At 46.5% G+C, this 26,850-nt stretch overlaps 1 protein-coding gene across 1 annotated transcript; it reads right to left on the bottom strand.

The window, feature by feature from the left end:
- Window positions 1–435: 435 nt before the first annotated feature.
- On the bottom strand, window positions 436–26,850 carry LOC144144621 (uncharacterized). The gene is made up of 6 exons (XM_077676141.1): window positions 26,616–26,850; window positions 17,358–17,464; window positions 6,177–6,239; window positions 4,125–4,184; window positions 3,397–3,453; window positions 436–625 (listed from the first exon to the last, which is right to left on the bottom strand). Exons 1-6 carry the CDS (start codon window positions 26,713–26,715, stop codon window positions 533–535), a joined length of 480 nt encoding a protein of 159 aa, XP_077532267.1. The 5' UTR covers window positions 26,716–26,850; the 3' UTR covers window positions 436–532.

Below are 26,850 nucleotides of genomic sequence, written 5' to 3'. Positions count from 1 at the left end.
TACAAGCAGGAACCTGGTGCAGAGCCGTGAATCCCATTGATCTGAGTGTGGACGTCCTCGTGCCACTCTCAAAAGAGACAAAATAACAAATGAAATGCGCTGTCTTGAGTGAAAGCCGCATCCAGGAAAGGCGGGGTGAAAGCATATCAGAAGTATAAACATGAATATCTTTCTCGCGCTGTCGAGAACGGCGCCATACGCAACAAACATGAAATCTAAAAAACTCAGGCGCACAACTGATCTTTACCGGTTTTAATGAAGGAGGCTTGGCCTTCTCCTCATGATCGTCTGAAAAGAAATCGCAGTGAAGATGATCCAAGTATGATTGCTATATGAAAAATCCCAATATTCCTAACTTAGTTTCAGCATAAAACTTTGTTTGTTTGATCAAAAAGGAACCACAAAACGAACAGCAACGATGACAGCGGCCGTGCGGGCAGCTGACCTTTGCGCAGACGACCATTTATTGATGTTTGTAACGCCCATGTTGAACGGTAACGGAATGAATTCAGCCTCAGCGACTCAGGCTTTCTCACGGCCTCACGATCTCGAAGTACCAGTGCAGCACCGCATTGGCCCTCTTCGGGTTCTCCAAGGGAAGGTCAAGGCGCCTGAAGAAGCAGCCCTGCGAGGAATATGTTACCGCGCTTTTTTCGCCAGTGCATCGCTTGACTTCGAACTCAGTGTAACAAGCAATCACGGGCTATTGCTAAGCTGGGTGTGTTCAGAAAGGGTGCGTTTTTTTTCGAAATACTAAAGCGTTATCTCGCCGTCAATATTTTGCGTAGTCCGCTAGCTGACTTGGGAAAGCTCCATTTTCCCTTAGAATGTTTGGGCGAGCCAAGAACTTTGCCTCAACATGAATGCGATTTCAGTTGTACAGAGTAAACAGGTCGTTCTGCATGTTCGCTTTCTAATGTGGCATGCCTTACTAGCACATCATCACCACCATCATCATCAGCAGCATCAAAAACAACAACAACACCTTAATTGGGTCCACTGCAGGACCAAGGACACTCCCATTGCCTTCCAACCGCTCCTGTCCTGCGCTTCTCGAGTCCGACGTTAACCCCAAAATTTGCTTATTTCGACCCTCAATCGAGTTATTTGCGTTTTCCTTGTATCGACTCTGCTACCCTGGTGGTTCATCGGTTTCGTTTAACTACATGGCCAGTCCAAGCTCATTTCGTTTTCTTTATTCGAAGCGTGATATCTTTCACTCTAGTTTGTGCCCTGATCCAGGAACATGGTTTCCTGTTTCTAAGTATTCCTCCTATCATTCTTCGTTACACGGCCGTTTGGACTGACCTAAGTTTTTTTTTCCAGTTGTGTAGTAAGGAGTCATGTTTCCTCTGCATATGTCATCACCTGTAGGATGCATTGGTTTCTTCCTTTGAGTGATAGTGGTAAATTAGTTTTCATTATTTGGGAGTGCTTGCCGAGTGCACCCCAGCCCTAACCTCTTCTGCACCGGATTTCGCTGTCGTGGTTTGGACCAGCACTGACAACTTGGGTGAGGTAGTTATATTCTTCTACTCCTTCTGGTGTTGCGCTCACTAAGCTGAACAGAGCCTTTTGGGCCGGTTTATTAATCATTGCTTTAGATTTATTTATATGTATTTGTATGACTGACCAATCCTTACTGCAAGCACTAGTTTACCCTTTGGTACGGGTGTCGGGGTGTACACCTCGTAATAGCTATCACCATAACCTATACTTTCAATGCCTGTAAGAGGAGAATGATGAGTGTGGTCATGACCCTCATTGCAGTGATAATGAACTTAATGATCCGTGGGGGGGGGGGGGTAGAGGAGGAAAAACTTTATTGTGAGCCTGGTGATGTGGGAGTGGCTCCTCAGTCCAGGAGACCATGGGACGACCGTGCTGTCTCAGCCCTGGACACCAGGAGTTGCTGTACATCCAAGCCCGCGCTAGTCGTCAGGATCTCCCACAGCTCAGGGTGGGGAAGGGAAGTGGGTAAATGTGAGGGCTGTGTTGTGTGCGCACCCCAAGATCATGTGTATGAGGGTACATGGTTTAGGGCAGAATTCACATGTTGCAGGGTATTTGGTGGGGTATATCCGATGTAGCCGAATGGGGCGAGGAAATGTGTGTGTTTGAAGCCTCCGAAGTATTACTTCTTACTTATTTATCATCCTTATTTATTTATCATCCGCAGCTTACTAAAGAAGAAGTATTACTTCTTCTTTAGTAAGCTGCGGATGACGAGGGGGAAAATGTTGTATTGATATGCGGTAATGTTTGCTGATGTTTTGAAATGTGACCAGGGGAACGAAACTCGGTGTTTCCTCAGAGGCCTGGGAGGAGAGTTCGCAGGCGGGTTTATGGGCAAAAGTATTGCCCGTTAGTGACGAGTGTCCCGGGGTCCACACATTGTCGACATTCCTGTTGGGGGCGTGTACAGCCCGGATGTTTCAAGTAGTTGAGGCCACGTAACCTGATAAAAAGCTGCGACAGATGGCTTGACAGTCCGTAATTACAAGCGTTGCGGCTGTTTCAGTGATGGCGAAGGCCACAGCAAATTCTTCCGCGGCCCAGATAGATGTGGTCTTGATTGAGGCGCAGGTCATGATCTTGCCTTTAGTGGTTACTATGGCTAAGTGATGGGACGGATTGGAGTAAGGGCTGGCATCTGTGTATGAACCCTTAGGATTGTTTCTGTAGATTTGTTCTTGGGCTTGGCTATGAGCGTGGTGACGACCGGAGCGCAAAGTTGGATGCATGTTTTTTGGGAAGAAGGTGGCCGGTGTGGTGGGCAGTGGATTCAAGAACTGTGAGCGCCCATCTTCGTGCGGGAGGGAATATGACCATCACCAGCTAGCTATCAATTTCTGTTCTTAGGCTGAATGATTTGAAAAAGTACTCAATCCTGGATCCTGATAATCCTGGGGCCCTTCTCAATCCCGCGAAAAGAAAGGCTGCAAACTTGCAAAAAACACGTCCTTCTCAGCATGCCATAAAAACGATTTCATATATTGCACACCGGAGCTGAATATGAGGTAGCTTAAAATGCTAATTATGCGGTTTTTAATAACCCTCTGAGTATTGTCGTCATTTCATTTAACGTCGATTTCGTATTCCATACTTCGTAGCCAGCATGCGCTGGTACACAATTCCCTTTACCAGAAGGATAAGTATTAATATTTCGTAGGTGAAACCATGATGTATGGTTAGGAGGAGCACACCATCTAGTCGGTAGGGTCAATTTGGAATGCTCTTGGCGAGGGGGGGGGGGGGCGAATTACTCTTTCGCAGGCTCCGTTAGTACCGCTAGGGGTGTGCACGTGTTAGTGTCGGTGTGAATACAACTATTCGCTATCATTGTGTGTTGGTATCACTTAAAAAGCATATGTTGGCCTAACGGCACAACCTTACCACGAACGGCGCCACCAGTTCCCGCGGTTCCTGTCCGGCAGTTGGAAGATCGTCAGCCTGGAGATTTGCCAAAAAAAATCATTAGTGAAACGTAGCAATTCGCCTCTAGAAGTCATACGCGCCATATCTCTGCAATATCTATCAAGGGGCTGTGCTAGTGAGGGTATTGACTGAATTACAACTTAGTAGTGCTTTGCTTACTTTAAAAATGACTTTCGGATTCTTGAGGAAGCAATAAAATTTGGTTTCGACAAAAAAAAACAAGAAATTAGCCCAAAACATATCCCCAAAGCGCCATGTGGGTCCTAAAAACTAGACACTACTGCAGGGGGCAGCAGTAGAAAGTGGGGAGCAAGAACGATAAGCAGCCTCGGAGGTAGTGGGTGCCAAGGCGTGCCCCGCAGTTGAATTGCAATTCTATAATATGAACATTGTCGGTAGATGTTTGGTTTCGTGGCCCTTATCTAACTCTGCAGGAAATGGTTGCCTTGTGAACAGATACGAGGATTGGGTAATTGTTTTGTAAGTGAGGCACGCTAGCCGACTGAGACGCCTGTGACTGCTATTCTACCTCGATTCAGATGCCATGAAAAGAGGAATACAACGACACTTCCGTGTAATCGTCAGGAGTAAATGCAATTTCCTCGCAAATTTTAAAGGAGACCTATACGGATGGCTCATTTGCAATTTGCAAGACAACCGGAACAACCGCGAAAGCCAAAACTTACGATGTTTTTTTCGACGTACTGAACAAGGCAGTCGATGCTTTCATTCCTGCCTTCCTTAGTCTGTAGGAAAGGAACACAGAAACCGGTTTGTACTGAACAATGTCATGGCGAATATTTCCAGGCATTCCACACGCAATGTCAATTAAACGAAAAGACGAAAAGCTCCTTTATGGGCTTCGTTATGAGCCCTGTCTAACACACCTTTAACTGCGGGACTGAAATATCAATGCTTTGTAAGATTTCCTAACCTAGTAAGTGCACCGGGAGGACTATTTCCATTGGTTACTGAAGCATACCTTATACGTATACACACAGATTATGCTAAAAAACGTAATAAATAATTTCGGGGTATGTTTAAAGAGTGTGAAGAATGCGATGACGAAATCGTAGTTGCAACTTCTGCTGATCTGTGGTTGAATTCGATGTTGCACGTTCATGTTGCTCTTGCGGGGCTCCTACTGCAGCTTCATATATGACCCCTTCCTCCACAGAGCGATTACGACAAGCGGAATTTATAGATCTGCTTGCCCGTTCATCACGGCGTACCTCCTCGTTTTTCCACCCCCACGATTAGGGTCTGCTCTGTGGTCAATCATAGAGACGTGTGATGAAGCTCTGAAGCCACAGGCCACGAGTACAAAGCGCGTCCAGAAGGTTTTATGGTCGCTGCTGTCTCTTTTTTCCTGAGCGCCCACAGCGGATCACGTCCTATTTTCTGTACAACCGATCTCCTGCACACCTTCCGTACATCACAATGCTCCGTAAAGCATAGAAATCAAAGGCTGCGCTTTAAAAACCTGAAGTCGTTGGTTGCTCCGCTGAGAACCGTGTTCGAAGGCCGTACCTAGAGTCACTAGATAAGGTTACAGAGTATCGGCACTCTTTCCTACTATTGTTCCGTGCCACCGCCCTGATCATTGGTCAGTTCGCATCACGTGGGATTTGTTTACACTGCGATGGTTCATGGTAGCCGCCATTTTGTTATTTAAGCGTTGTAGTCAGTCAACTCAGGTAGGCTTAGCTTGTCCGACCCCGCTCTGCGACTCCGCGCGACTGACGTCGTTCCAAATGCGAATCAAAGACAACGCGTGTAGCAGCATTTCAGCAGCAGACGTGTGTCGGAAGAGGCTGTTTTGCTGCATCTTCGGCAATGTTGCTAACAAACGACCCGGTTGAAGTCAGCGGCGAGGCCGTAGAAACAGCAATCTCGCAATGCTCATAAACACCAAAATGGCCGCCGTTGCTGACTTGCGTGCTTCAGTAGCGGTACTCCTATACCTTATCTAGTGACACTAGCCCTACCATTAGAGGATATGAGGAGCAGGCGTATAGTTTCATTTCGAACAAGAGTGGCGAGTAGACTAAGGGAACATTTTTTTTACTTTGGCCGGGTCATTTGGACGCCTTATGGTCGTAGCGGCCGCTCACTTTGCATATGGGCCCGATTTTTAAGGACCTGTGGAAGTAAAGCCAAGAAAGGGGCGCTGCATACGGAACTATGGCGCACGCTTCACTGCGGTTTCACCGTTGCCCCCATGCAGCAGTTTCACGTTATAATGATGGTGGTACGTCTTACGTCTTACTTGGAGCGTGGAGCACCGAGTGGGCACTTAAGAGCACATGACCAGAAGCAGGCATTCCGAATTCACGCAAATTCTTTTGAGGGAGGGACACGTAATTACGTAAAATGGGCATGGCGATGACATGGGCACGGATGCCACCAGGCGGCCGGAGATAAACGAAAGCGATGGTAACTTTGCTGGGCTTAGTCAAGTGGCGACAACGGGGGTTAGCTGGGACTGCAGTCGTTTGAGCTGCTACAGAGGGCAACTATGTCCTTTCTCTGTCACGCACACTTCCCGACTCACCACTTCGGGAAGATAGGGAAAAATGCGACACACAACTGCGCATGCGCCCAAATAGTCGTTTGAGTTTTACATAAAGGGTTTTCAAAGACACACGTAGCAACGCGGAAGCAACTGAAAATTTGCACAGCAACACAAGGACGTCACCTAGTCTAACAGTGTATGAACACGGCAGCAGACTACTCACAGGTTTTTTGCCGACGTATTTTCCAAAGCACTCCTTGTAGGCCTCGCAAGCAATACGAAGTACCTGCGCATAAAGAAGTTTGGTTTTATATTTCTCATGAGACTTTCCCCCTGTTGGAGGCCCAGACGAGGGCTTGTATAACCATGGCAGAAGGTTACCACGCTCATGGTGGCACTGAATATAGCTTGTAATACAAAGCCTGACTTTTGCATACTCCACTATAGCGCTATAGACTGTGGTGAATGGGAAACATTTCAATTATCAAATGTGAACGCTATACACTTTTTTTTTAATTGCGAAAGTTTGCTCTGCAGCATAAAACGGTGGAGGCGAATGTGTTTAAATGTACATAAACAGGAAGTTTTCACTGGGAAAGTCTAAAAGGCTCCGGTAATACGGCCCAAAGAGCCAGCGTCTGTAGTCGGGAGGCCGTCCTGGGTTGAGTCCCACACTATGTAGTACTTGCTGTCGGGAGCGTTGGAGGTCACGGCACTGGCCTCTTCTATTCTTAAAGGGACACTGAAGTGAATTTGCCAAGCTCCCGTTTTTGCTTGCACTGTGTAGACTGGCTCAAATTAGCACACTTTTCATCGTTTATCCGGTTGACAAATCGGTAATTATTTTACAAAGCGCGAAAGAAGAAAAACTACCATGCGCGGTTTGCGGCAGCCGCACAAACTAAGCTGTGACGTTGGGAGGAGGGGGCGTCGTGATTGGACGATGCCCAAGGTTAGCAATCAAACAAGTTTCGGTTTCGGTTTCGGTCTGTAAAACATGTTTGACATTCGATGGCGTCGTTGGATGGGCATTCTCAATATCCCAGTTATCATAGTACCGCGCTTCTGCCATGTTGTCGGCCGTAAAATGCATAAGATAAGCCTCCCAGGACGGCTTGGAATCGTAGCATTCACTATCTGAGGCCTACGCAGTGCATGAACGCCCTCCGCGTCCCCGCAGACGCTCAAATGCATGCGCTTTTCCTCCATATTTGGAGCTTGCCTCGCCCATGCCTGTATCGTAAAAAGCGTGTTCGCACCAGGCCAAGGGTCTGTTGATTCTGGCCTGCGCCCACTGCCCGCAAGGAGTCGGTGCTTATGGCAACAGCACGCCAACGAGAACTCGCTAGCGCGCCAGTGCCAGCCTGCGCGAGTTCTGTGGACTAGTTCGCGGAGCAATGAACGTTGCGGCCCAAAAAAAGGTGAACTCAGTATAGAAAACATCGGCGAAAAACAAAAAAGTTAACTCATAAAAAAAAGCATGTACCCGCGGCGATTCGAACTTGTGACTGGCAAAACACTTGCAATGACATAGCTAGCACCCGAGACGACTAGGCCACAGGGGGCCGCTGGCGGCTATGGAAAAGATAAGGTGTATAATGTATAACCAGTTTACACTTTTATTTAGTTTTAGTATTTCAAGCAGCTTAGGTGACTATTTGTTGTATTGCGCTCGTGCAGTAAGCGTCCCCCGAGTTTCCACAGTAGCTCACGTCTAGCAATTGCATTTCGGCATTTCGTAGACGGGAAAGCGTTCGCAGATGCGTAGTCGTGCTGCTGACCGCTCTGCTTGTTCGCCCAGCGCAAAAAAGTGCTCCCCGCACCCTAGTTTTACGCTGTACGGTAAAAATATCAGTTGATTTTATTTCCTTAGTACCTATATTGACTTCGCTCACTCTTCTCCCCCTTCAAGAGGCCTTATATTTTCCAACTGATCGAGCGAATTGCGACGACCCGTTGGCGGCCGGCGGACTAAACGGTGGGCCGACTGACTCGGTCGCGGAAGGTCGGCGAGCCGTGCAGTAGCGCAGCCAATTGTTCAGCTCCTCTCCTGCTGACGTCACACGAAAACGCCACAGAAAATGGGCGAGCGTAAAGAGAGGAGGACAGCATTTTTGAATTGATTTTTCTACTGAATAAATTCGCGTAAACGCGCACAGAGTGGTCGAAACAGGGTCCAGGGACTCCGGACTACAGTTTGCGCTCGTAATCCCGCATGGTTTACAAATCACTTCAGTGTCCCTTTAACGTCGATACAGCCAAGCTTCATTCTTTTTCTGCGAGGTAGGCGGTTTGACACATGGTACCCGAAAGAAAGAAAAAATATTTGAAAAACACCCCCACACCTACATTTCTAATTTAATTTAATGCCGCAAATTTCCATGCTTGACTGTATCCACAGATAATAAAGTACAAATATAAAAATTGAGACTATATCATGAACACCACTTGCAAACTAAGGGAGGTCTGATCGTGTTGGAGGACACGAACGCACACACGCGCACGCACGCAGTTATTTCCAGAATATGGATTTTATGCGCCACAGTTGTGGAGGCGTTGATACGTATGAGTGTTGGCGGTCAAGAATGCCTCGGAAAGCAAATGAGAGAATGAGGTAGGTCATTGAAACAGATGAAGAATTTTGAAAGACATAAAGAAAGTGGAGAAAAAATGCCCGCCGGGTTGGATCCGAATCCATGACCTCCAGAATACGCTTCTGGTGCGATGACCACTACGCTACCGGAGGGGCTATTTCCCCTCCACTTTCTCGGGTATTTATATTAAGGCGTTTTGTTTCTTGCTCTTGAGGGTGGTAGCCAGCGCAACTCGGACTACTCGGGGTGAAGGGGACCTTCTTTTTAACCACGGGGCCGTGACACGAGTGTCTACGACATGTCGAGAATGGTCGACCATCGTTGAACGCTCTTAAGCTACCTATGGCACCAAGACTGCAGAACATAGGCCCTCGCTATGCATGTAGCGAATCAAATGGGAAAATAAGTGCTAGTTTAATAATACATTAGGACGTTGAATAAAGACGTTAAATTTAACTTTATTGGGAGAGGCTGGTGGTCCTGGGCGTCGGTCAAGAGCCCTTGGGCTCTATAGAAGAGTCGACGGCCAGCCCGATGTCCCAGACTTGATCCGCTGGGTCGAAACTGGGCAACACGGTCTCCCATTGTGCCGCCTCAGGGATTTTGCGCGCGAGTGCAGCCATCTCTGGGCAAGCCCATAGAATATGTGGTAGTTCTGCCATCTGTCCTGGTTGCCGCCTCGTTAGGTCGCACTTCACAGTCCCAGAGTAAGTGGGCGGTCGAGGCCCTAGCATTGTTACACAACACGCACGTGTCGTCCGTATAGAGTTCTGGCTGTATGTGCTTCATGACGACCGGGGTCATCAGTGAATTCGTCTGCAGCTGTCTGAACGTGGACGCTTCCTCCCTGGTTAGGTCGGGGTGAGGCGGTGCCAGCACCCTCCTACAATTTCTATAATATTTGGTGATACCCTGAAAGGTATCGTACCTGTCTTTCATCTCGATCCACCACTGTCTGTTGCAGGCACTCAACAGTCTTTCTTCCTTCCTTCCTTAGTTCTGCCGTGTCCTTACATTTGTAGCATTTGTGCGAATATTCCCCTGCGTTGACGTAGCTGCACGTAACCGGGTTTGGATACGAAATCGTCTGAAGTCACCATACGATGGATTGCCCCTTATTTATTGATGGGTTAGCGGAGGGGAAGCAGGCCGTTCCAGGCGGTAGTGATTTGTAATGTCCCTGCAGTACACGGGCCGATCCCTGCCCGAGCATCGGAGCAGATCGGGCAGGGATCAGAGCTGGCCGAGGTGGTGGATAGGCAGTGGTATGCGAAGACAAGCCTCAGTCGAGGCTCTGACAGATGGGGACGCACCTTAGCGGGGTGTGCCGTTCCGTTAACTGCAATGTCGAAAGACATCTGTTCGGTTACACGCAGCAATATGAATCCCACAAATTCATGTTTTTAGGGTTGCACTATGGGTGATAACGTATCTTTTTCTGGAAACAAAAGGTAGACTAGGATCTTTTTATAGAAACGCCAGGTGCAGCGGCGGAGCTTTCCCACTTACATATGCACCGATGGTCTAATGAAGCAGAGTTTGAGCTGAGAGTTTTTTTTTCTAATCAAATAAGCTTTTTTGCAAATCGCTTGTAGGTATGTTTGTCGTTTAGATAAGGCAAGCTCACAAAGCGACTACGGTACGATGTGCGCGTTCAGCGCTCAGTGATCTTCGGTACCAGGCACCAGCTGCTGTGCGGCCGCGCCGATTGGGGGCATCTGTGGCTTTCCGCATTTTTATCGATTTTCAGCAGTTTAAAATGCAACATTATTACCAGGAAGGTGTGTTTATTTTTGTTATATGCCTACTCAGGGGCCAGCAAAAGCGCGCGATGGCTCTCTATATCGGATGTTAAAGTAGGGCAGACAACAAAGAGACAAATTGCTGGTACCTGAGTAGCGTACCTGAGCAGTCAAGTAGAGCCAGCGTCCGTTTCGCGTCCTTGTGTTGTTTACACTTTCTCTACTTAGCGCTCTTATGTCGCTCAGCATATGCTCGTTGGTACTAGTCTACCTTGTACGTTTACAAAAAAAAAAAAGTAGATTTTATTTCGTCATCTATAATTTCCACGTAAATCCATAACATCGATATGTTTCGTACGTCAGCACAGCTTCCTTCATCTCCCAAAGTACTCCTACCACCTGCTTTCTCATCGCGATACACATCCTCTTCCCTTAACTTTTTCACACGTTAAAACAATGAAACGACAATGTTGTCGTTTTACCATTAGCCTTCACGTCTCTCCCACTCTCTCTTTCACTGCTTTCGTAAAAACGAGCAACGTGTTGTTCGTAATTCAAAGACCAATGACACTGTGGGGTACGTACTTCATATATCGTTGGGTATTTGTTGTTTTTTTTTTGTCTTCATGTGCGCGACCATTGTAGAGTACTGTGCGCACAGCTCTATTTATTATGACTCTCTGTGTGATTTCGCTGCCATGGAAAAGCACGGGAACGCTTATTGTGGCTAAGGTCAGTATTTTCAAGTGTGAACAACGTCTGTCGAACGCAACGTGCTCATAGCTGCCGATGGATGGCGCTACTATTAAACAATTGGGGCGGTTCCGCAACGTCAAGAGGTGTGCGGGCACTACGCACGAGTGGTTTCTTCGACGAAAACTTTCGCGAAGCCTAAAAGGGCAATATGGTTTCCTTCAACAAAGCGTTTCATAATGATGACGGGTCCCACGAAGAAACATTTTGCATAGTGGTCGGGAGCAGCAAAAGACGTGGGCGTTCAGTAAAGCATGACTGATTTGGCTTAAGCTGACGAATCCGCTTGGTACGCGGTAGCGTTGTATTCAGTTGCTTCTATACAGCTACACATCACCGCTTCCTTGCTTGCTTCCGCTTTATCGGGACGTAAACAGCGGCTGCAGCAGCCGCTGTTTGCGTCATGAAATCGCTGCGAGCAAAATAAGGAAGGGAAAATCTTTGTTTAATTAGCGATTTCTGAGCAATCAAGGCACCTTTCGGCACCGAATCAACGCTAAAATGGCTATGCAAAGATCATACTTTCTCTTAAAGCTGACTTTCTGGTTGCCGTCAGTATCCCTTTAGGCGCATTCCGTTATGTATTCAAGGTAATGGGCGCGTCGTGAAAATTGTCTGGATCCCGAAGCATGAAAATGCACTCGGCAACATGAAAAATTGCCTCCGCACAAACGCCTTACCCAGCCTTTTCCTCAGGCATAATACAAGACCTACAGCATAGCGGAGAAACCTCCGTGACACCTATTTAACTGTACATTTCAGAGGTCCGTGCTTGTGAAGAGCTCTACAGATGGTCCTGTGTGCGGTACTTAAAGTATCGCCAGTAACCTTATAAAAAACCAAAGTGTCTTTATTATTTTTAACAGAGAGATAATTAAGACACGATGCTTTTTCCCATGAATCTGAGTCAAAGCCAAAGCCAAAGTCCAAAGCCAAAGTCCAAAAGAGGGCGCATTTCATCATCGTCATCGCAAACCATCTGTACAGCCAAACTATACTGCGTATTACAACAGGTCCGTTAGGTGTGCAAAGGCATCCCAATGTTATTTTACGTGATGTATGATTGATGTGCCAGTTGTGAAAAGTTGGATTATATGCAGTGTTTTTTAAATTTTGCATTCCTAGAGTGTGTTTTACTCTGACGTCAACGCCGTGGGTGAGGCAAAGAAACCTTCGCATTGCAAACCGCCTTCCACTTCCTTCTGCGGAGAACAAGGCACCAGGCAGGCGCAATAAACAGTTCGTTCATACATGAAAAATTATACCAAAAGGAACCAAATCAAGGAAACTGCATCATATGCGGCACGCCAGCAGCAGATGAATAATCGTCTGGACGTATTCCGTTTACCGAAATCTTCCAGAACTAACTATACTATTTCTGGGACCACTCAGCCCTCTGCAGTACCGGAAGTGTGTGGACACCACTGACTGCACGAAACACGAGGCGGCTGCGACACTCCATGCATTTGTCGTCTTCTTTCTCAATCCCGATGGACCTATCCACGTCGTTCCCGGGCCACACCCTTTTCCCACACCCTGCCCTCTAACTACCTGTCTCTCCAAACCCTTCCTACCCCACGACATGAGCAGATAACTAATTAAAACGAACGTCTCAAGCAAAGAAACAACAAATACTGCACTAATTAGGGAAACACACCTTCCGAGACCCTAGTTATCTACTTATCAATACAATTTCGACAAAGGTCGCGAACTAGCCCCCAAACACGCCCAAAACAATTATTTTTCAACGTCTACCCCACCACACCTTCCCTCTGGATTGTTTCCTCTTGGACGTATACTATTACTTCACAGTGCACCGTCATAGACATGTGGTGATAGTGGTGGAACCAGTGACTCCCGGTAAAACAGCAGCCCATGCAAAAATGTCGGAATTTTCGCGGTCAATGCCTAGTCTTTTAACCAGTGTGTCGAACCGAAAAGAATACCGGTTCGGTTACGGTTCTGGTTCAGGCGAAATCATTTCGTTCAGGTTCAGTTCCGGTTAGGCACGCACCGAACCGGCTCGCGAACCGGTTCGGCAGCTTGAACCGGTTCGCAAACGGGTTCGATTAGTTGAATTATCAATGAAATTAGAAAAAAAAGATTTAGTAATTTAAAACGACAGTAAAATCAAAATACATAGAACAATTCAAAATGCTACTGTTGCCCAAGGGCTGTGGCGCAATTGTAAAGCAAACTTTAAACAATTACGAGATATTAGAAAAACAGATGAAGTGGCGACGATTTGCCACCTACTTTCTCGCCCCGACTTTATGTTGCCTTAGCGACTATTCATAAAGCCACCGCCAAGAGATATGACGGTGGGGTATATTTTGTCCTTTCCTTTTTTGTTGAAATCGCAATCGACGCTATGGAAAGGCGCCGTGCAGTGAACAGAGGGCGACACTGTGCCGCGACACCCAGCGCCGCCATCGGGGAATCAGAAAAATACTGGGTCTGCTACCGCTCACCAGCTCGCTCGGGCTTCGGTTGCGCTCCTGCTTGGCGGCACCGGATGAAATGTAGTATGCGCAATTTTTAAGTTTTAGATTAATTAAAACATACTACAGTAATTCTACCACACCGGACTAAGAATACACTGAAGGATTGAACTGTTGACTACACGTACGGAGGCAGTGCCACTCATAGCAATAACGCAGGTGGAGCATTTCGTGCACACGTTTTCACGTTTCGACATAGCTTTTTCAGTGAATTTTTGTTTCCGCTATAATTCACAAATTAATTAGCTGTTCACAGGATTGGAAAGAAGCCATTTTGTTCGCATACTCGAAATCGGACCGCCGTGGCTTCACGGGTACGGTGCTCAGTCTCACGTGATCGATTGTTTCGGTGTAGTGCGGTCTCTACGCAGTGCTACGTGCTAGTAGCATTTACTTCAAATCAAGTATAATTACATTAAATACGCGGGCTCCAATGTGGATCAGGCGAGTAGGAAGCATTGAGAACTGCGCACCAACTGGCGGCAATTTTTGATTGACTGATTGTGCGGTTCAACGCGCCGAGCCAGACAAGCGATGAGGCGCGCCATAATGGAGGGATCGGGATTAATTTTGACTACCTGGGGATTATTAACGTGCGCCGAAATCTCGAACACTCGGGTGTTTACACTTTTCGCCCGTATCGGTAAAGCGGCCGCTGCGGCCGGGAAACGAACCTGACGACGATTTTCAGTTTCACGGCTTGGAACTATCGCCAAACATTCCCAGAATGCGTGCTGCTCCTCGCCCCTGACAGTTCGTTTCCGCTGGTGCCAGTTCGCCCTACCCCGAGATCACGGAGCGAGCACGTTTTCTTGCTCCGGGCACGAGGTCAAGCAGTATCGCCTCAGGAGCGAAAGGAGCGAGGAAAGACTGCAACCTCTGTGCCTTCCGTCTGCTTTTCCGTGAATACGTTCACAACGTACACGGGTTTCGCTGCAAGCCCGCCAGAAAATGCCCGTGAACGATTTAACAATATCTCTCCCTTTTTAAGGGGTAAGTAGGGCCTCCAAATATTGGAATTATCATAAACTCCGTTTATTTTTTATTGTTCCCTCTAGTTGCTGTTGTGAGCCCTGTTAAAACGACTCTGTTTTATGTAACAGCATTTATTCGCAGCGCGAAAATCCCACATGCGTTGCTTTTTACTGAAGTAGGTATTTCGACTTTTTGACAGCTTTCTTTTTCAAACCAATGAGCCTACTTTGTTTAAAAAGAATCATATTATTCCAAAAAGGGGGTGAGATGTTGCAGCCATCAATTAGTTCTCCGACAATTAAAATACGGCTGAGTGTTACGTGCTGCATGAATATTCATTATAAACGCCGCGGAAGACGCACGCATGATGCAGAGAAACCAACCTTCGTGTAAATACTGCCAATGCGCGCGGTATTCGCTAAGAGGGGAAATTTATTGCAAGCTCACGAGTATTAACAGTTCGCAAACCGATATACTTTACTTTGACAGCAGCTTGTAATCGGCTTGGTAGTCATGCCCGTTGTATTTCCTGAAAATGTCACGGCAACATGTGCCGCCAGTGAGACTGTGACCAGCCTTCCCAACTCGGACGATTCAGGGCAGCGAAGGCGGCAGCTTTCCTTCTGCGCTTTTTTTCTTTTAAAGCCTCTTGGTGGATAACACTCTATCCTGTCGCCGTTGCCCCGTATTCCGCTAACTTAAGTCACTTAAGCGCACCTAACCTATGCGCGCCTTTGCAAGGGCGTGTGCACAGTGCCTAAAGCAGGCGGCCGGCCAGGACGGCGCGGCTCGGCCTGCTCAGTGTTCCGCGGAGGTTTGGTAGATGATGGCGCTGCGTTCGTTCGGCCAACTTGACTGCACGAAGCTTCCGAGCCTGTGGAATCGCCCATCACGCTAACCGTGAAGCCTTAAATTTCGGCCTGCGTACTGGCGCGTTCAAATACTAGCGCTTAATCCCAAGGGCGCACATTTTTTTATATTTGTAACAAAACAGAAAAATCCTACAACAGGCACATAAATACCACCAATGAATTAGATTATTTGGTCACTCTGAATAATTTGTTAGCTGTCACCTTATCGAACGTGTTAGCTACACTTTCGTCAAAAGTAAGTTTTGGTTAACACTTGTCACTGCATTATTGCTCTGACCACTGCAATTCCTTTTGCGATAGCTATACCCGATGTGTGCATTACAATAAGCATGCCATCGTACCGCCTGACCCCCGGCCATTGTTCCATGTGCTACATTGCGGAATCTTACAACAGATATGCTGTTACAAAATCAAAGGGAAATTTGACGCGCGGAGCATGAGATGGGACTTTTTTGGGTAGACGCTCTTTAATTCATCTACAGCAGTACACCCCTCGTGAACGAGTAGCAGTAGAAGTAATGTAGCGAGTTGGATAGTCAGTACAAGTGCACTTTCGAAAAAATGCAGATCTGAAAGAGGCAAAACTGCAGAACAAGCAGAAAAGATGATCGTTGGGCGAATGGGACAGTGTGAGGTACCGGCCTGCCGTTCTACACGTGTCATCATCTGCTTTATTACTGTTTCTGCTTCCAAGACAAGGTCGAGGGCTGCAGTTTCTTGCCAAGGGATTAAGTGAGCACCTTAACAGTTTTCCCTGACATATCTGTTGTTATTGGTATCTGTAAAAAACGGAACTTGTCCACTGTACTGTCCTCAAAAACTGACCACGGAACTCACTTCCTTCGCATTGATGACACGTTTGGTGTTGAAAGGCAGGGCAAAGAAAAGTATAGAGCAATATCGATGTTTTGGTGCTTTTCTTTACTTATTCGGTTTTAATTACTTTTTGCGTAATATTTAAAACAACGTGATTCGCCTTTTCTTTTTTGTTGTCTTCCGTGAAAACACATTTAAAAAAAACCTGGCGCTTTAATGCCCCGTGCTATATCTCTGCTTTGAGGCGCAGCTTATGTTGCAGGCTGGCAGACTTATTTTAACCAGCTAGTGATATTAAACGTGGATAAAAATCTCGATACACGGACGTTCTCGATTTCCATCCACTTCAGAAAAATGGTCGTGGGGAAGGGAGATCGAGGCCACTTGTGGTCAGCAGCAAACAGCTTAGCCAGTGAGCAGCTCCTGCGGTCACACTTGTCAAGTATTAAAAATTTGCAGGTGTCGGACCTTTTAAACAAATTACGAAATGCAAAAAGTTTGCACACATCGGGTGCGTGCTTTCGCTGTTGCACAGTGATTCACTCCTGCAGCCTGATTGCTCCAATAAAGTCTCAGTTAGGGAAGGGCAAGGTCGTTTTATATCCCTGGCAAGCTGCCGAAAATGACATTTCGTTTGATCAGCTTGCACTTACGGTCGCGCTTCCAGCAGCAACAGACCATGGCTACATTGGTGCTCATTCATTTACCCTGTTGTTACATAGAGCGTGATAATGTTCAATTGTCTGGAGGGGAAAGTGCGGGAGCGGGTACGAAGTTGATGGTACGTGAAAGAAGAAAAGACCTGAATTGCACTGACTGTGCAATATCAACAACGGAGGTTCGAACCGTTTCGGCATGAACCGGTAACTGTTATTTATTTTTCGGTTCAGTTCCGGTTCGGGTTCAGCGTGCTCAAAAAATAACGGTTCGGGTTCAGGTGCAGTTCCGGCAAAAATACCAGTTCAGTTCCGGTTTTCGCTTCGGTTCTGTTCCGGTTCGACACCCGGATTTTAACACATCTCATTCCTATTATTATGACACAATGTAAAGGCGACGCTGTGCAAGCTGCCTGCAGGTCTGACCAGTATACGGATTGCGTTAAAACATGTAGTTAAAACATGAACTATATTCATAAAAATCATTCCGCTTACCGAGCTTGCAAATTCTCCCCGTATTTTGTACGTTAGCAGCACTTCGTCAACGCACAGGAAGAGACCTTTTGCCACGGGTTTAACCACTTGCAGCATGGTAGACTCGTCTGCAAGAGGAAAGCTACATACTTAGTCTCATACGCCCTTCGAACATGTACTGATGAAATGGCATACACACGGTACATATGCGAAATTTACCCCTCGCAACATCAGTCCTTGACCATGCGCAGCCCTAATTTTCGCCTGGTTGTAAGATTGGTGGGTGTGGACACGGATGGTGCGGTGGCCATTAGTGAGCCTGTTTGCGTACTCTGACTGCTTAGTAAAAAAGTTAATTTCGAAATACCCTAAACTGCTCGTAAAAGGTTTTACAATTGTCCTGTGTAATTTGTGTTGCCCGTAAATGGGCAACCGGTCCAAAATAGTGTCACGAAAAACACAGCAACGTTACATAGTGCTGTAGTCTACTCCATCAACGAAGAAGATTTGTGTGACGCTTGGCCTGGCTGGGGTTCGATGACGGCCGCATTGTAAATATTGTAAACAGTTGGCTAATCATTTCTTACCATGGTTTCTTTCATTTTTCCTGTGGCCACGTAACAAAAGCGAGGATCGAATAATTTTTGACTGTCGCCATAAAGCAGAGCTTGTATAAAAAACGAGCTCGAACAGAAGAGTAAGCTGCGCTACTCAAAAGCAGTTTATAGCTCTACATCAGGACTGTAAGAGAGAAATGGTGAATGCAAAGACCTTGTCCAAACATGCAGCGGTAAGTATGTGGCCTTTTATGGATTGACGTTTCCTGGGCGTGAATGGGCGCTTCCATTAGAGCAGCTACTGTGCACTACCCGGTTCCATACTTTAGGAACTTTAGGCCCACACATTTAAGGTTTTAGGCGCCTATAATAGGCACTGAGAAGTGTCATTTAGGCATATATTGGCGACGAAACCTTTAGTTTAGGTATATATACACCCAATTCCTATTGATTTACCTCAGCAGCGTATTTTAGGGCAAATTCATTACTAGCAATTGAAACAGCGGACACATCTTGTACTTTGAGAAAGTAATTTTAGTTTATTCGTGAAAATGCCCCATACAAGAGTCGCCATTTGAACAGATTTTTGTAAAATTTGGGTGATTCGGCAGTCAAATAACGGCCTAAAAGCCATCCGAATTCAGCCGTGACAATTTTTAATGGCATGAAGTTGTAGCTCCTTTAAGTCGATATTTGTGCGCAAAATGAAAACACTCAACGTCTCCGGAAGTTGGCTTAGCGTACTTGTGCTTTGGAATGCTCCATGATCTAATTACATCTGGAATAATAGTGCTTGCCGCCCAGAACCTTTCGAAGATTTTTTAGCATGGAGTATCCAGGAGCTTTATATGATATGTCCTAGGCAAATTGAATATTCTGAATGGCTCTGTCAGTAAGTGGGGGGATGGGGGTGGTCGGGTCCCGTATCTTCGAAATGAGTTCATCCATTGGAGTTAGAGTGGTGCCCAAGTTTTCCGTGCTTGAATGCCTTCCGTTAAAATTTTGAAATAAACGCACGAATGTACTAAGTTAAGCTTAAGTGTAGCGTGGTATGGGTAGTCTGGGGCACAACGATCTTGTCTGCTGCAAAGCTGTGAATAGTCTCGAAGTGTTCGTTGTAAAAGTCTTGCACCGCTAGCCATGTTCCCAGGGGTATCAACGGGCTGTGGTGGAAGAGGCACGATCGGTAACTGCTCCTTGCGGACAACATTGGGCCTCCTCGATTTACCAGTCCTGGACGGTCCGCGGGCTGTCCGAGAACTGCCCCCGGACCGGAAGCCCCATAGGAATACATGGGGGAAAACGAGCGCCGGATCATGTCTTGGGCAGTTCGCGGACGATCGGGGACTGATAATCGAGGAGGCCCATTGATTAATCCCAAAGAACAGTCCCACTAAACCGATTAATCCTCTGGGTAGCGAAGTAAAGCTAAATAATTCCTGATAAAAGACTGGATAGTCCTGTGCTGTAGAATTGGATGCCCAGCAAAGCTACTGCGAATAACACCACTCAGTAGCCAATTATATACAAATTATATACCAATGTTTATACCAATTAACCGCATTACACAGCTCGGCAGATTATTTTCAGCTAACCATTAAAGCTGGATTGTAAACGACCCTGAAAGTTACCCGAGACGGCAGATGACGGTTGTCGTGACCAGACTTAAGAAGTGATGAGGTGCTTGTTCTAGAACTTCTTTCTCTAGTTTCGCCTTCGTGCTATACGTGCTGCGTCTTGATGGATGCCTATGTACCGGTGATAAGCTGCTGGTTGTGCATGTGTTTGCGGCGTCACTTTGAAACTTTCGTGTGTGAGATGTTCATGTGGTTTTCCTTGATCTGCGTATTTGACTTTGAGCGGCACATGGGTGGTTGTGCCGCGTTCATTCCCTTCTACGCTTGTTTTTTTTTTTTTCCGTTAGCAATGGACAGGGCATGTCGTCTAAAGAGTTCGCCATGGATGCCTAGACATAGCGCGACAGAATAACATAGAACTAGAAGCTCATGCTGACATTCGGCGGTGACGGTGGCTGCGGTGTCGATTAGACCGGCCGTCTGGCGGCCTAGTTTACTTCTTAGGATTTGCCTCACCAGAAGTGGCGGCGGCTCGAGCAGGGGTTTCGTCGCGAAGAGCGTGAGACAAACCCTCAGTAACGTACTTCTGAAGTTAGAACAGCTTAGAGGAACCTGGCGCGAAAAAAACACCCCAAGACGAAACATAAAACCAAGAAAGGCATTTTAGGCGTTAAAAAGCCCATATAGGCACAAACCTCAAAATAGGACCTTGTATAAAGTATTGTTTAAAGTGTTTCATTTCTCTTAATCTGTGCTTATATGTCAAATAGGCTTGATACAGACTCAAACAAAAAATACGCATTTTGCCTAAAGTTCCGGTCTTTTAAATAAGTAGTCATGCCTAACGTTTATAGCCGTGGAATGTGAAGCGAAAATTTACGTGCTACAGTAAAAAATTATTATACCAAACTGGCTTTATACGAATTATCTCTTTTATCGAAGTGTGACCACGCTACCACCGATACGCGTGCATTACAAACCGCGCTACTCAAAACGCGCCTATATCTTGCTACGCTTAAAGCTAGCCGAACATTTGTGCATAAGTACTCAACGCGGCACTTTGGGCGCGCGAGCGATCCTCCGCATATCCAGCGAGGTTCCTGCGCCTTACCGCCCCCGCCCATGCTCCGTGTTGCTATTGGTAATCTTGTCAAGCGAAGCGTGTATTGGCTGACTTGGGCAGTCGGAGGTGGCGTAGGCTGAAGTGGCTTGCGGCAAAGCCAACTTTACCCACCTGCTCTAAGGACGACGACGACGACGATGATGAAGATGATGGTGATCCCCTCGATTGTTTGGCACATACGCAGTCTGGGGGACTGGCCAGGGAAAGTGTTGTACTGTGCCCTGGCTGGATATTATAGATTGGATTATAGATTGAGACCCTCTCGGGGAGTCCCCACATGGGGTTGAGCTGTCGCTCGCATATCGCAACTGGTGGAGCGCACGCTCAAAAGTGTCGCGCTGATATTACATCACGCCACAATGGGAGCCAATCAGCGTCATTACTCGCATCACGCCACATCGCAGATGAAGTCACGTGCTCTCGTCGGGTATTTCACCTTCTAGCGCGGCATGGGTAGGCCGGGCATGGTTCGCTGCGCGGAAGAGCCGGCAGCCATTAAGAGCGTAAAAGTCCTCGATAATCGCATGATCTACAATAACGTATACAAAACATTTGTGTTCTGGTAAAGCTGAGCGAAACGGAAGGGTTTCATTTTTTGTCCGTAGATGGTTTTCCATTTTCGTTTCGGTCATTCCTTATTAATTTCAGCAGAAGTGCTTTCGTTTTCGTTTTGCGGTCATTGCGCTTCAATTTTGGTCGTTTTAGTTTTCACTGAAGCCAAGCTTGGCGTGTACCCCTGTTTTCGGAGGGAAGTGGTTCCAATTTTTATTTAAAAGACCTCCAAGTCCGCGTCAAGAGCCGAACGACCTGTCCGCTCCGACAGACCGACCGTCCTTGCCGCGATTCGCGATGGCGCACGTATTGTCAACTCGGCTAGGGATCCTGACGTTGTAGAATTCGTTCATGGTGGCCGCGATGTATAAGAATATCCGATAGATAGGCAACCTCGCCAAACACCAACTGTGACGCAGACACAGGAGAGTATGTCGCAAAGCAGAGTCGAGTGCACTGGCGGCAGCCCGTGACCTCATGCTGTGCCTGAACAAATTGTACCAGGCACTCCTCGCGCTCTGAAGACATGTCCAAGAGACCCAATTCACTGCCGTTTCGCACCTCAATTACGTTTGTTTCACTGAATATCTCGCGATTGCCATTTAAAAAGAGTTGTAATGGGTGATTCGGCTGTAAACTTTGATGGAGCAGTTCGCATATATCGACTTACTGGTTATGTCAAATTTTTTGCAATCAAATTCACTTCGTTCCGGGATGGTTTATTGTGCTTTTTGTGACGTCTTGATCCACTGCCTCAAAATTTGTTGCCAGAAGACGAGAGAGAGAGACAGAAACTTAGCCAAGCTCCGTTGCGGGGGCGTGGTGGCTACTGGCTTTAGCCTGGCGGCGACAATTACAGTACGATTGGTGAGAGGCCTGAACCTCCATATCGGAGCTGCACAGAACCCTCTTGCGGTGCTCTTCGCAGATTATTGGCGGTGAGCGCGACCACGGGTGGCGCTGTGAAGCGCGTCTCCGTGACGTCGGCTTAGGGATTCTCGCATTTGCAGTCTGCTTCACTCGGGCTCGCTCTCCCTGCTGTTTCATTGCACACGGTTGACTTTTAATATTTCTCCGCACTAGACTTTGTTTGTCTGTAACTTTTTATCACAATTAAGTCTTAAAGTCTTAACCGCATACAGTAGCTCAAGGTGTGAATTAAAGTATTGTTTCCGATACTGCTACGGAAGAAACATTGCGCCGGCATTGCCGCATTCCTTGCGAAGCCGGTCCTGTGCGGAGCGCGAAGAGTCGGAGCTATGCATCACTTCCTGTGTTTATCAATCTTTCGTACAAAGGGAACAGTCAGCTTAACCGACAACAGGGAAAACGCAAGACCAAAACAAACTCTCAGGCCTTCGGGGCTGTCGGCTTTGTCAGAAGGCATCACGATTCCCTGTAATCGTATGTGAGGTAAAGCAGCTTTTGCAACCTTGCCGAACCCTCGAAAGTATTGTATCTCATCACTTTACGTTGTCATGGCATGAAAGTATGCTGACATGCACTATGGTCCCCAAAAAGCTAGGTTGGGTTCCAAATAACCTACTGTGTGTAAAGGCGCGTGCTGGTTTTATACCAGGATTGTAGTTAGTACGGGTGACGTGTACGGTAAAACTAGAGTAACACTGTGTTTGGTCCGACCTGGAGGCATATTTCTGTACATTTCCCAAAGCCATATCTTCACATATTCAGATATGCGTTTCAGTAAAACTGCAAACATGCGGAGTAGTAGGAGGAGTAAGAGAAAACAGGACAAGAGAGCAAGAGTAATTTTCTTCAATTTACAGACGTCATCCCGAGTAGGCCAGGATTTGCTTTTTACGACCGAAAGGCTTGGAAAACAATAAAAAGCTGCTTGTACATATTAATTGGTTTTGATTCTTGTTGTGCTAGAAACCGGCGCGTATACTATTCATTGCGATCGTTAGCGAGTATATGGAGCCTTCAATGCGGATGTAAAGTCAGTTCCTTATGATAACGATGGTTACGATCGCAAATCCGGACACAAAAGCCGCCTTCGTGTACTATGGACTGTTTGCGCCGTTTCGGAGTGTCGTAGCAAAATCCTTGTCATTGCATTTGCATGGGAATGAACAACGCACGCTGCGGATATGCACCTCCTTGAACGCAGCCATAACGAAAGCCAATTTGTGAAGAAGATACTGTATGCCTTACAGCCTGAAAAAAATATCCACAGGAACGTTGCTAGCCTCCCAAACACCCCCAAACTTCCGAATTGGACGTTTGCGACCGTGCATAAAAATTATTGCATTGGGCACAGAAAAAAAAAACTTCATCTGATACAAACCAACAACAACAAAAGAACTAGAAGACGGCCGTTTTATTTCCCGCCGTGCGATGCGCGTGTAAGGGTCCGATACTAGGTGCGTAGCATTGGACTGTTGAATCTTTATAAGAGCATCTCAAAAATACTTAGGCAAGTCTACACATTTGGATACTTATTGAGGAGTTCTTAGCACTGAACCTTGCAAATGAGCTAGAAAAGGCGAGTTACACACGGTCATCTGACTGATGTTCTGAAGAAAGTGGTTCTCTCTCTCCTCGTGTGTTGCAATCGTGGGCGGGATAAAGATTGAAATTATTCATGTGTCAGAAGCTGCCAAATAACTCAATTACTTGAAATACGCTATTTAATGCACTAAAGCATCAAAGCAGGCGCTTTCTAGCACAGGCACTGTTTTCTTTCATAAGCGGAGTGCAGGAGACGACACCGGCTCGAGTCCCTAAGACGACGTCAGAGCCAGGGTGTGCCAGTCAAACATCTCACCGCCAATAGAAGAAAATGGAAGTCCGTATAGAAAATGTCCGGTCTGTGAGGGACTCGCCTAGCAAGCTCACGCGCGCCCTTCGCTCCCGCCAACCCCTGTGGTAAGTGGGATGTATATTGAGGGAGAGGTGCATGGCTATATTAGCAAGAATATTCTGGGGAATCCGTAGCTTACAATAGGTGATTAGTGGAGCTTGGAAGCCGAGTCTGCCCAGAATGTGCCATTCAGTTTAGGGACCCGGTAGCCGTTGCAGCTGGACTATGTGATTCATCTCCCCCAGACCTTCCGCGAGGTTGTGAATCTCCACCCTCTAAAGTGGGGCAGTGAACTAGCATAATTTAGGCATCAATAAAAAGCAGACGGACATCACTAGCAGAATTTAGGCATGAATAAAAAACTGAGACGATCTTTCAGGTGTGGTACGTGACAGATAGATTGAGTTGAAGCTTAAATGTCAAGTGTGCATGGCGGTGATCAAAAGAAGACATGCTGTGCGGAGTGGAAACACTCCGGCTGAAGAACTACAGTGACCGCATGTTGAAAGCTGGTGCAACGGTGAGGTCAAGGTGGACATGCGAATGTCCAAAACGCATCATCTTCGGTAGCGCACCCATTGAATCGAACAGTTTTCTAGGGTTGTTTTGTCACGGCCTAGTTTAGTTATAAGTAAGCTTCTGCTGACTCACTGAAAAATATGCCTTATGGGTGTGTCATACGTTTCAGGTTTACCTGCGGCAGCTGTAAACAACGTAACCAAATGCAGCTGCGTTAGAACTGTTCACACGAAAATAGCGGCCGCAAAGTTATTATCATTTATTCGTCCCGCAATTTGCACATGCTTGGCAGTTCAATATTCCCCGCAAGTGCCTTCAATGCCTGTGGAACTAAGGAGGGGGAATTTCGTTTCTCCCCATCAAAGAGCTGAATTCTTGTCGTATCACTTCTGTGTCGTACGGTTACTTCTAATGAGGTCTCGGAGACACTCATGTCTGTAGAAAGTAAACGAAATAGGGATGATACTTCACTGATGCGGAAAAAAATGACTGAAAGAGCTAATACTTGTGACCTGTAGCAAGGCATCATTTTAATTTGTACGGGTACAGCAGCAGTCCGCTGTGACTACTCGACAAGCTGGCTGACAAAGGCTAATGGGTAAATGCGACTACTTTTTAACTTTATGGGCTGCAGAATTTTAAGGCGATATGACATTTCTATAGCAGAGACTTGCTCTGGCTACACATCAAAACGTGGTGCCGTAAAACGTTGAGCTGCTTATACAGCTTATTTCCCATGAACTGAACAGAGAAGGATGAAACTCTTGTTTAGTCGGCCTGGTTTTTGCATTTGGGATTCATTTGGGATCTTATTTGTGAATCTTTCCCTGAATGTAGATTTTATCTCGGATTTTGCATTGATGAAACAATTGGTTAAACCATTTTGTCCCCATCCGTTACCCGCAATCCTCACCCAATGCACAAGCAGTGGGCGGGCCAGCTGGCCAGCTCCGACCTCTCAATCCAGGGTAGCCTGGTGGAGCGGGACAGGGCAGACAGCGCGGAACAGGGCTTCCAGGACTATAGGAGGCCCCCACCGGGCTGGCGCCCAAAAATCAGCGCCTGAGGCTCGTTTAAATAAAGTTTTTTATTAATTAACTCCTTGAATATCTCCTATTTGATCACTGGTGTGTGAAGCGCATTTGCAACTGTCTATCACGCCATATCCCGGTTCCCCATGGCGTTCGGAAAACGTGAGAAAACTAGGGAAGCATCTAGCTAAAGAGCTGTCGAAAATCTTTCCCGGCTACAAAGATTTGACTCGGTTTGATTTGAGTGAGGGGACGCAAAGTAAGACTGGCAGTAAGAGTGCGCAAAAAATCAACAGGATGATAATGATAATGATGTAGTTTTGAATCCTAAAGTCATGGTGATTACCACTGCCGTTTTTCAGGGATAGCAATAAATGTTTTTTTTTTCATTCCTTTACTTTCGCAAGAAAACGAAATCTCCAGGAGGAATGATTACGTGCAGCACTTCATAACATTTTTTCACTACTACTTAGCATCCCGACACGTTTTGAAAATATTGACATTCTTAATGGTCTCTTAGAGTACGATTGTTGAGGCTGTTATGCTATTTAGACATGGTCATAGGGTGAAAAGTGAAAAATGTCGATCATCGGTGTCATTACGAGCACAATTTTCATGCACAGTATGTTCTTACATTAGAACACTTCGTGTCATCTTTCAGCCATAGCCCGAAAAAATTCTGATCTTGTATAGTGCAGTTTGCTCTGGCGTTAAAACGGAAACAGGCACACGCGTGCACATACACGTATGCACACACCCACGCACGCTGCCCACACACGCACGCAAGCATGCACGCTTGATCGCAGGGACTCGCATATGTTACACTAGCACACATGCACACGAAACATCGGCTAAACCAAGACAAACACATGGCCACAGATAATCTGTGATCGCTAACTGCAAAAATGCTGCCAGCGACAGTCACAAGCTTTGGGATAATTTTTCATATTATTTATTTTAAGGTGCATAGGTGTCTCAGTTGGTATTGTTTTTCTGTTCTTTTTTTCATTACTAGCCTGGAGTAAACTTCGCAACCAAAGTCAATAGAAATAATGTTCCCAAAATACTAAATAGGTGGGAATGCAATGTCTCTCACCTGGTGTTTCGTCACAAATCCCTCCGACGACTGCTTGTATTCTGCATGTTAATAGCGCGGCCGCAACAAACAGAAATCTGTTTTTCCCACAACCCTGCATGGCTTATTGATATTAGGCGTCGTTCAAATAGCCTTCCAATGATATTTCTTGTATTGTACGACGGACCAGTGCTAATTCGGCCACCAAATACGTGCTTTCCCTGAGATGCTGCTGTGTTGCTGGTCACGTGAGCGG

Source organism: Haemaphysalis longicornis, unplaced genomic scaffold, assembly GCF_048455015.1.
Source record: "Haemaphysalis longicornis isolate Haplotype H1 unplaced genomic scaffold, Haemaphysalis longicornis Haplotype H1 scaffold_7, whole genome shotgun sequence".
NCBI classification, from domain to species: Eukaryota; Metazoa; Arthropoda; class Arachnida; order Ixodida; family Ixodidae; genus Haemaphysalis; species Haemaphysalis longicornis.
The sequence above is the reverse complement of the archived record's forward strand: the minus strand, read 5'-3'. Positions and strand labels throughout refer to the sequence as shown.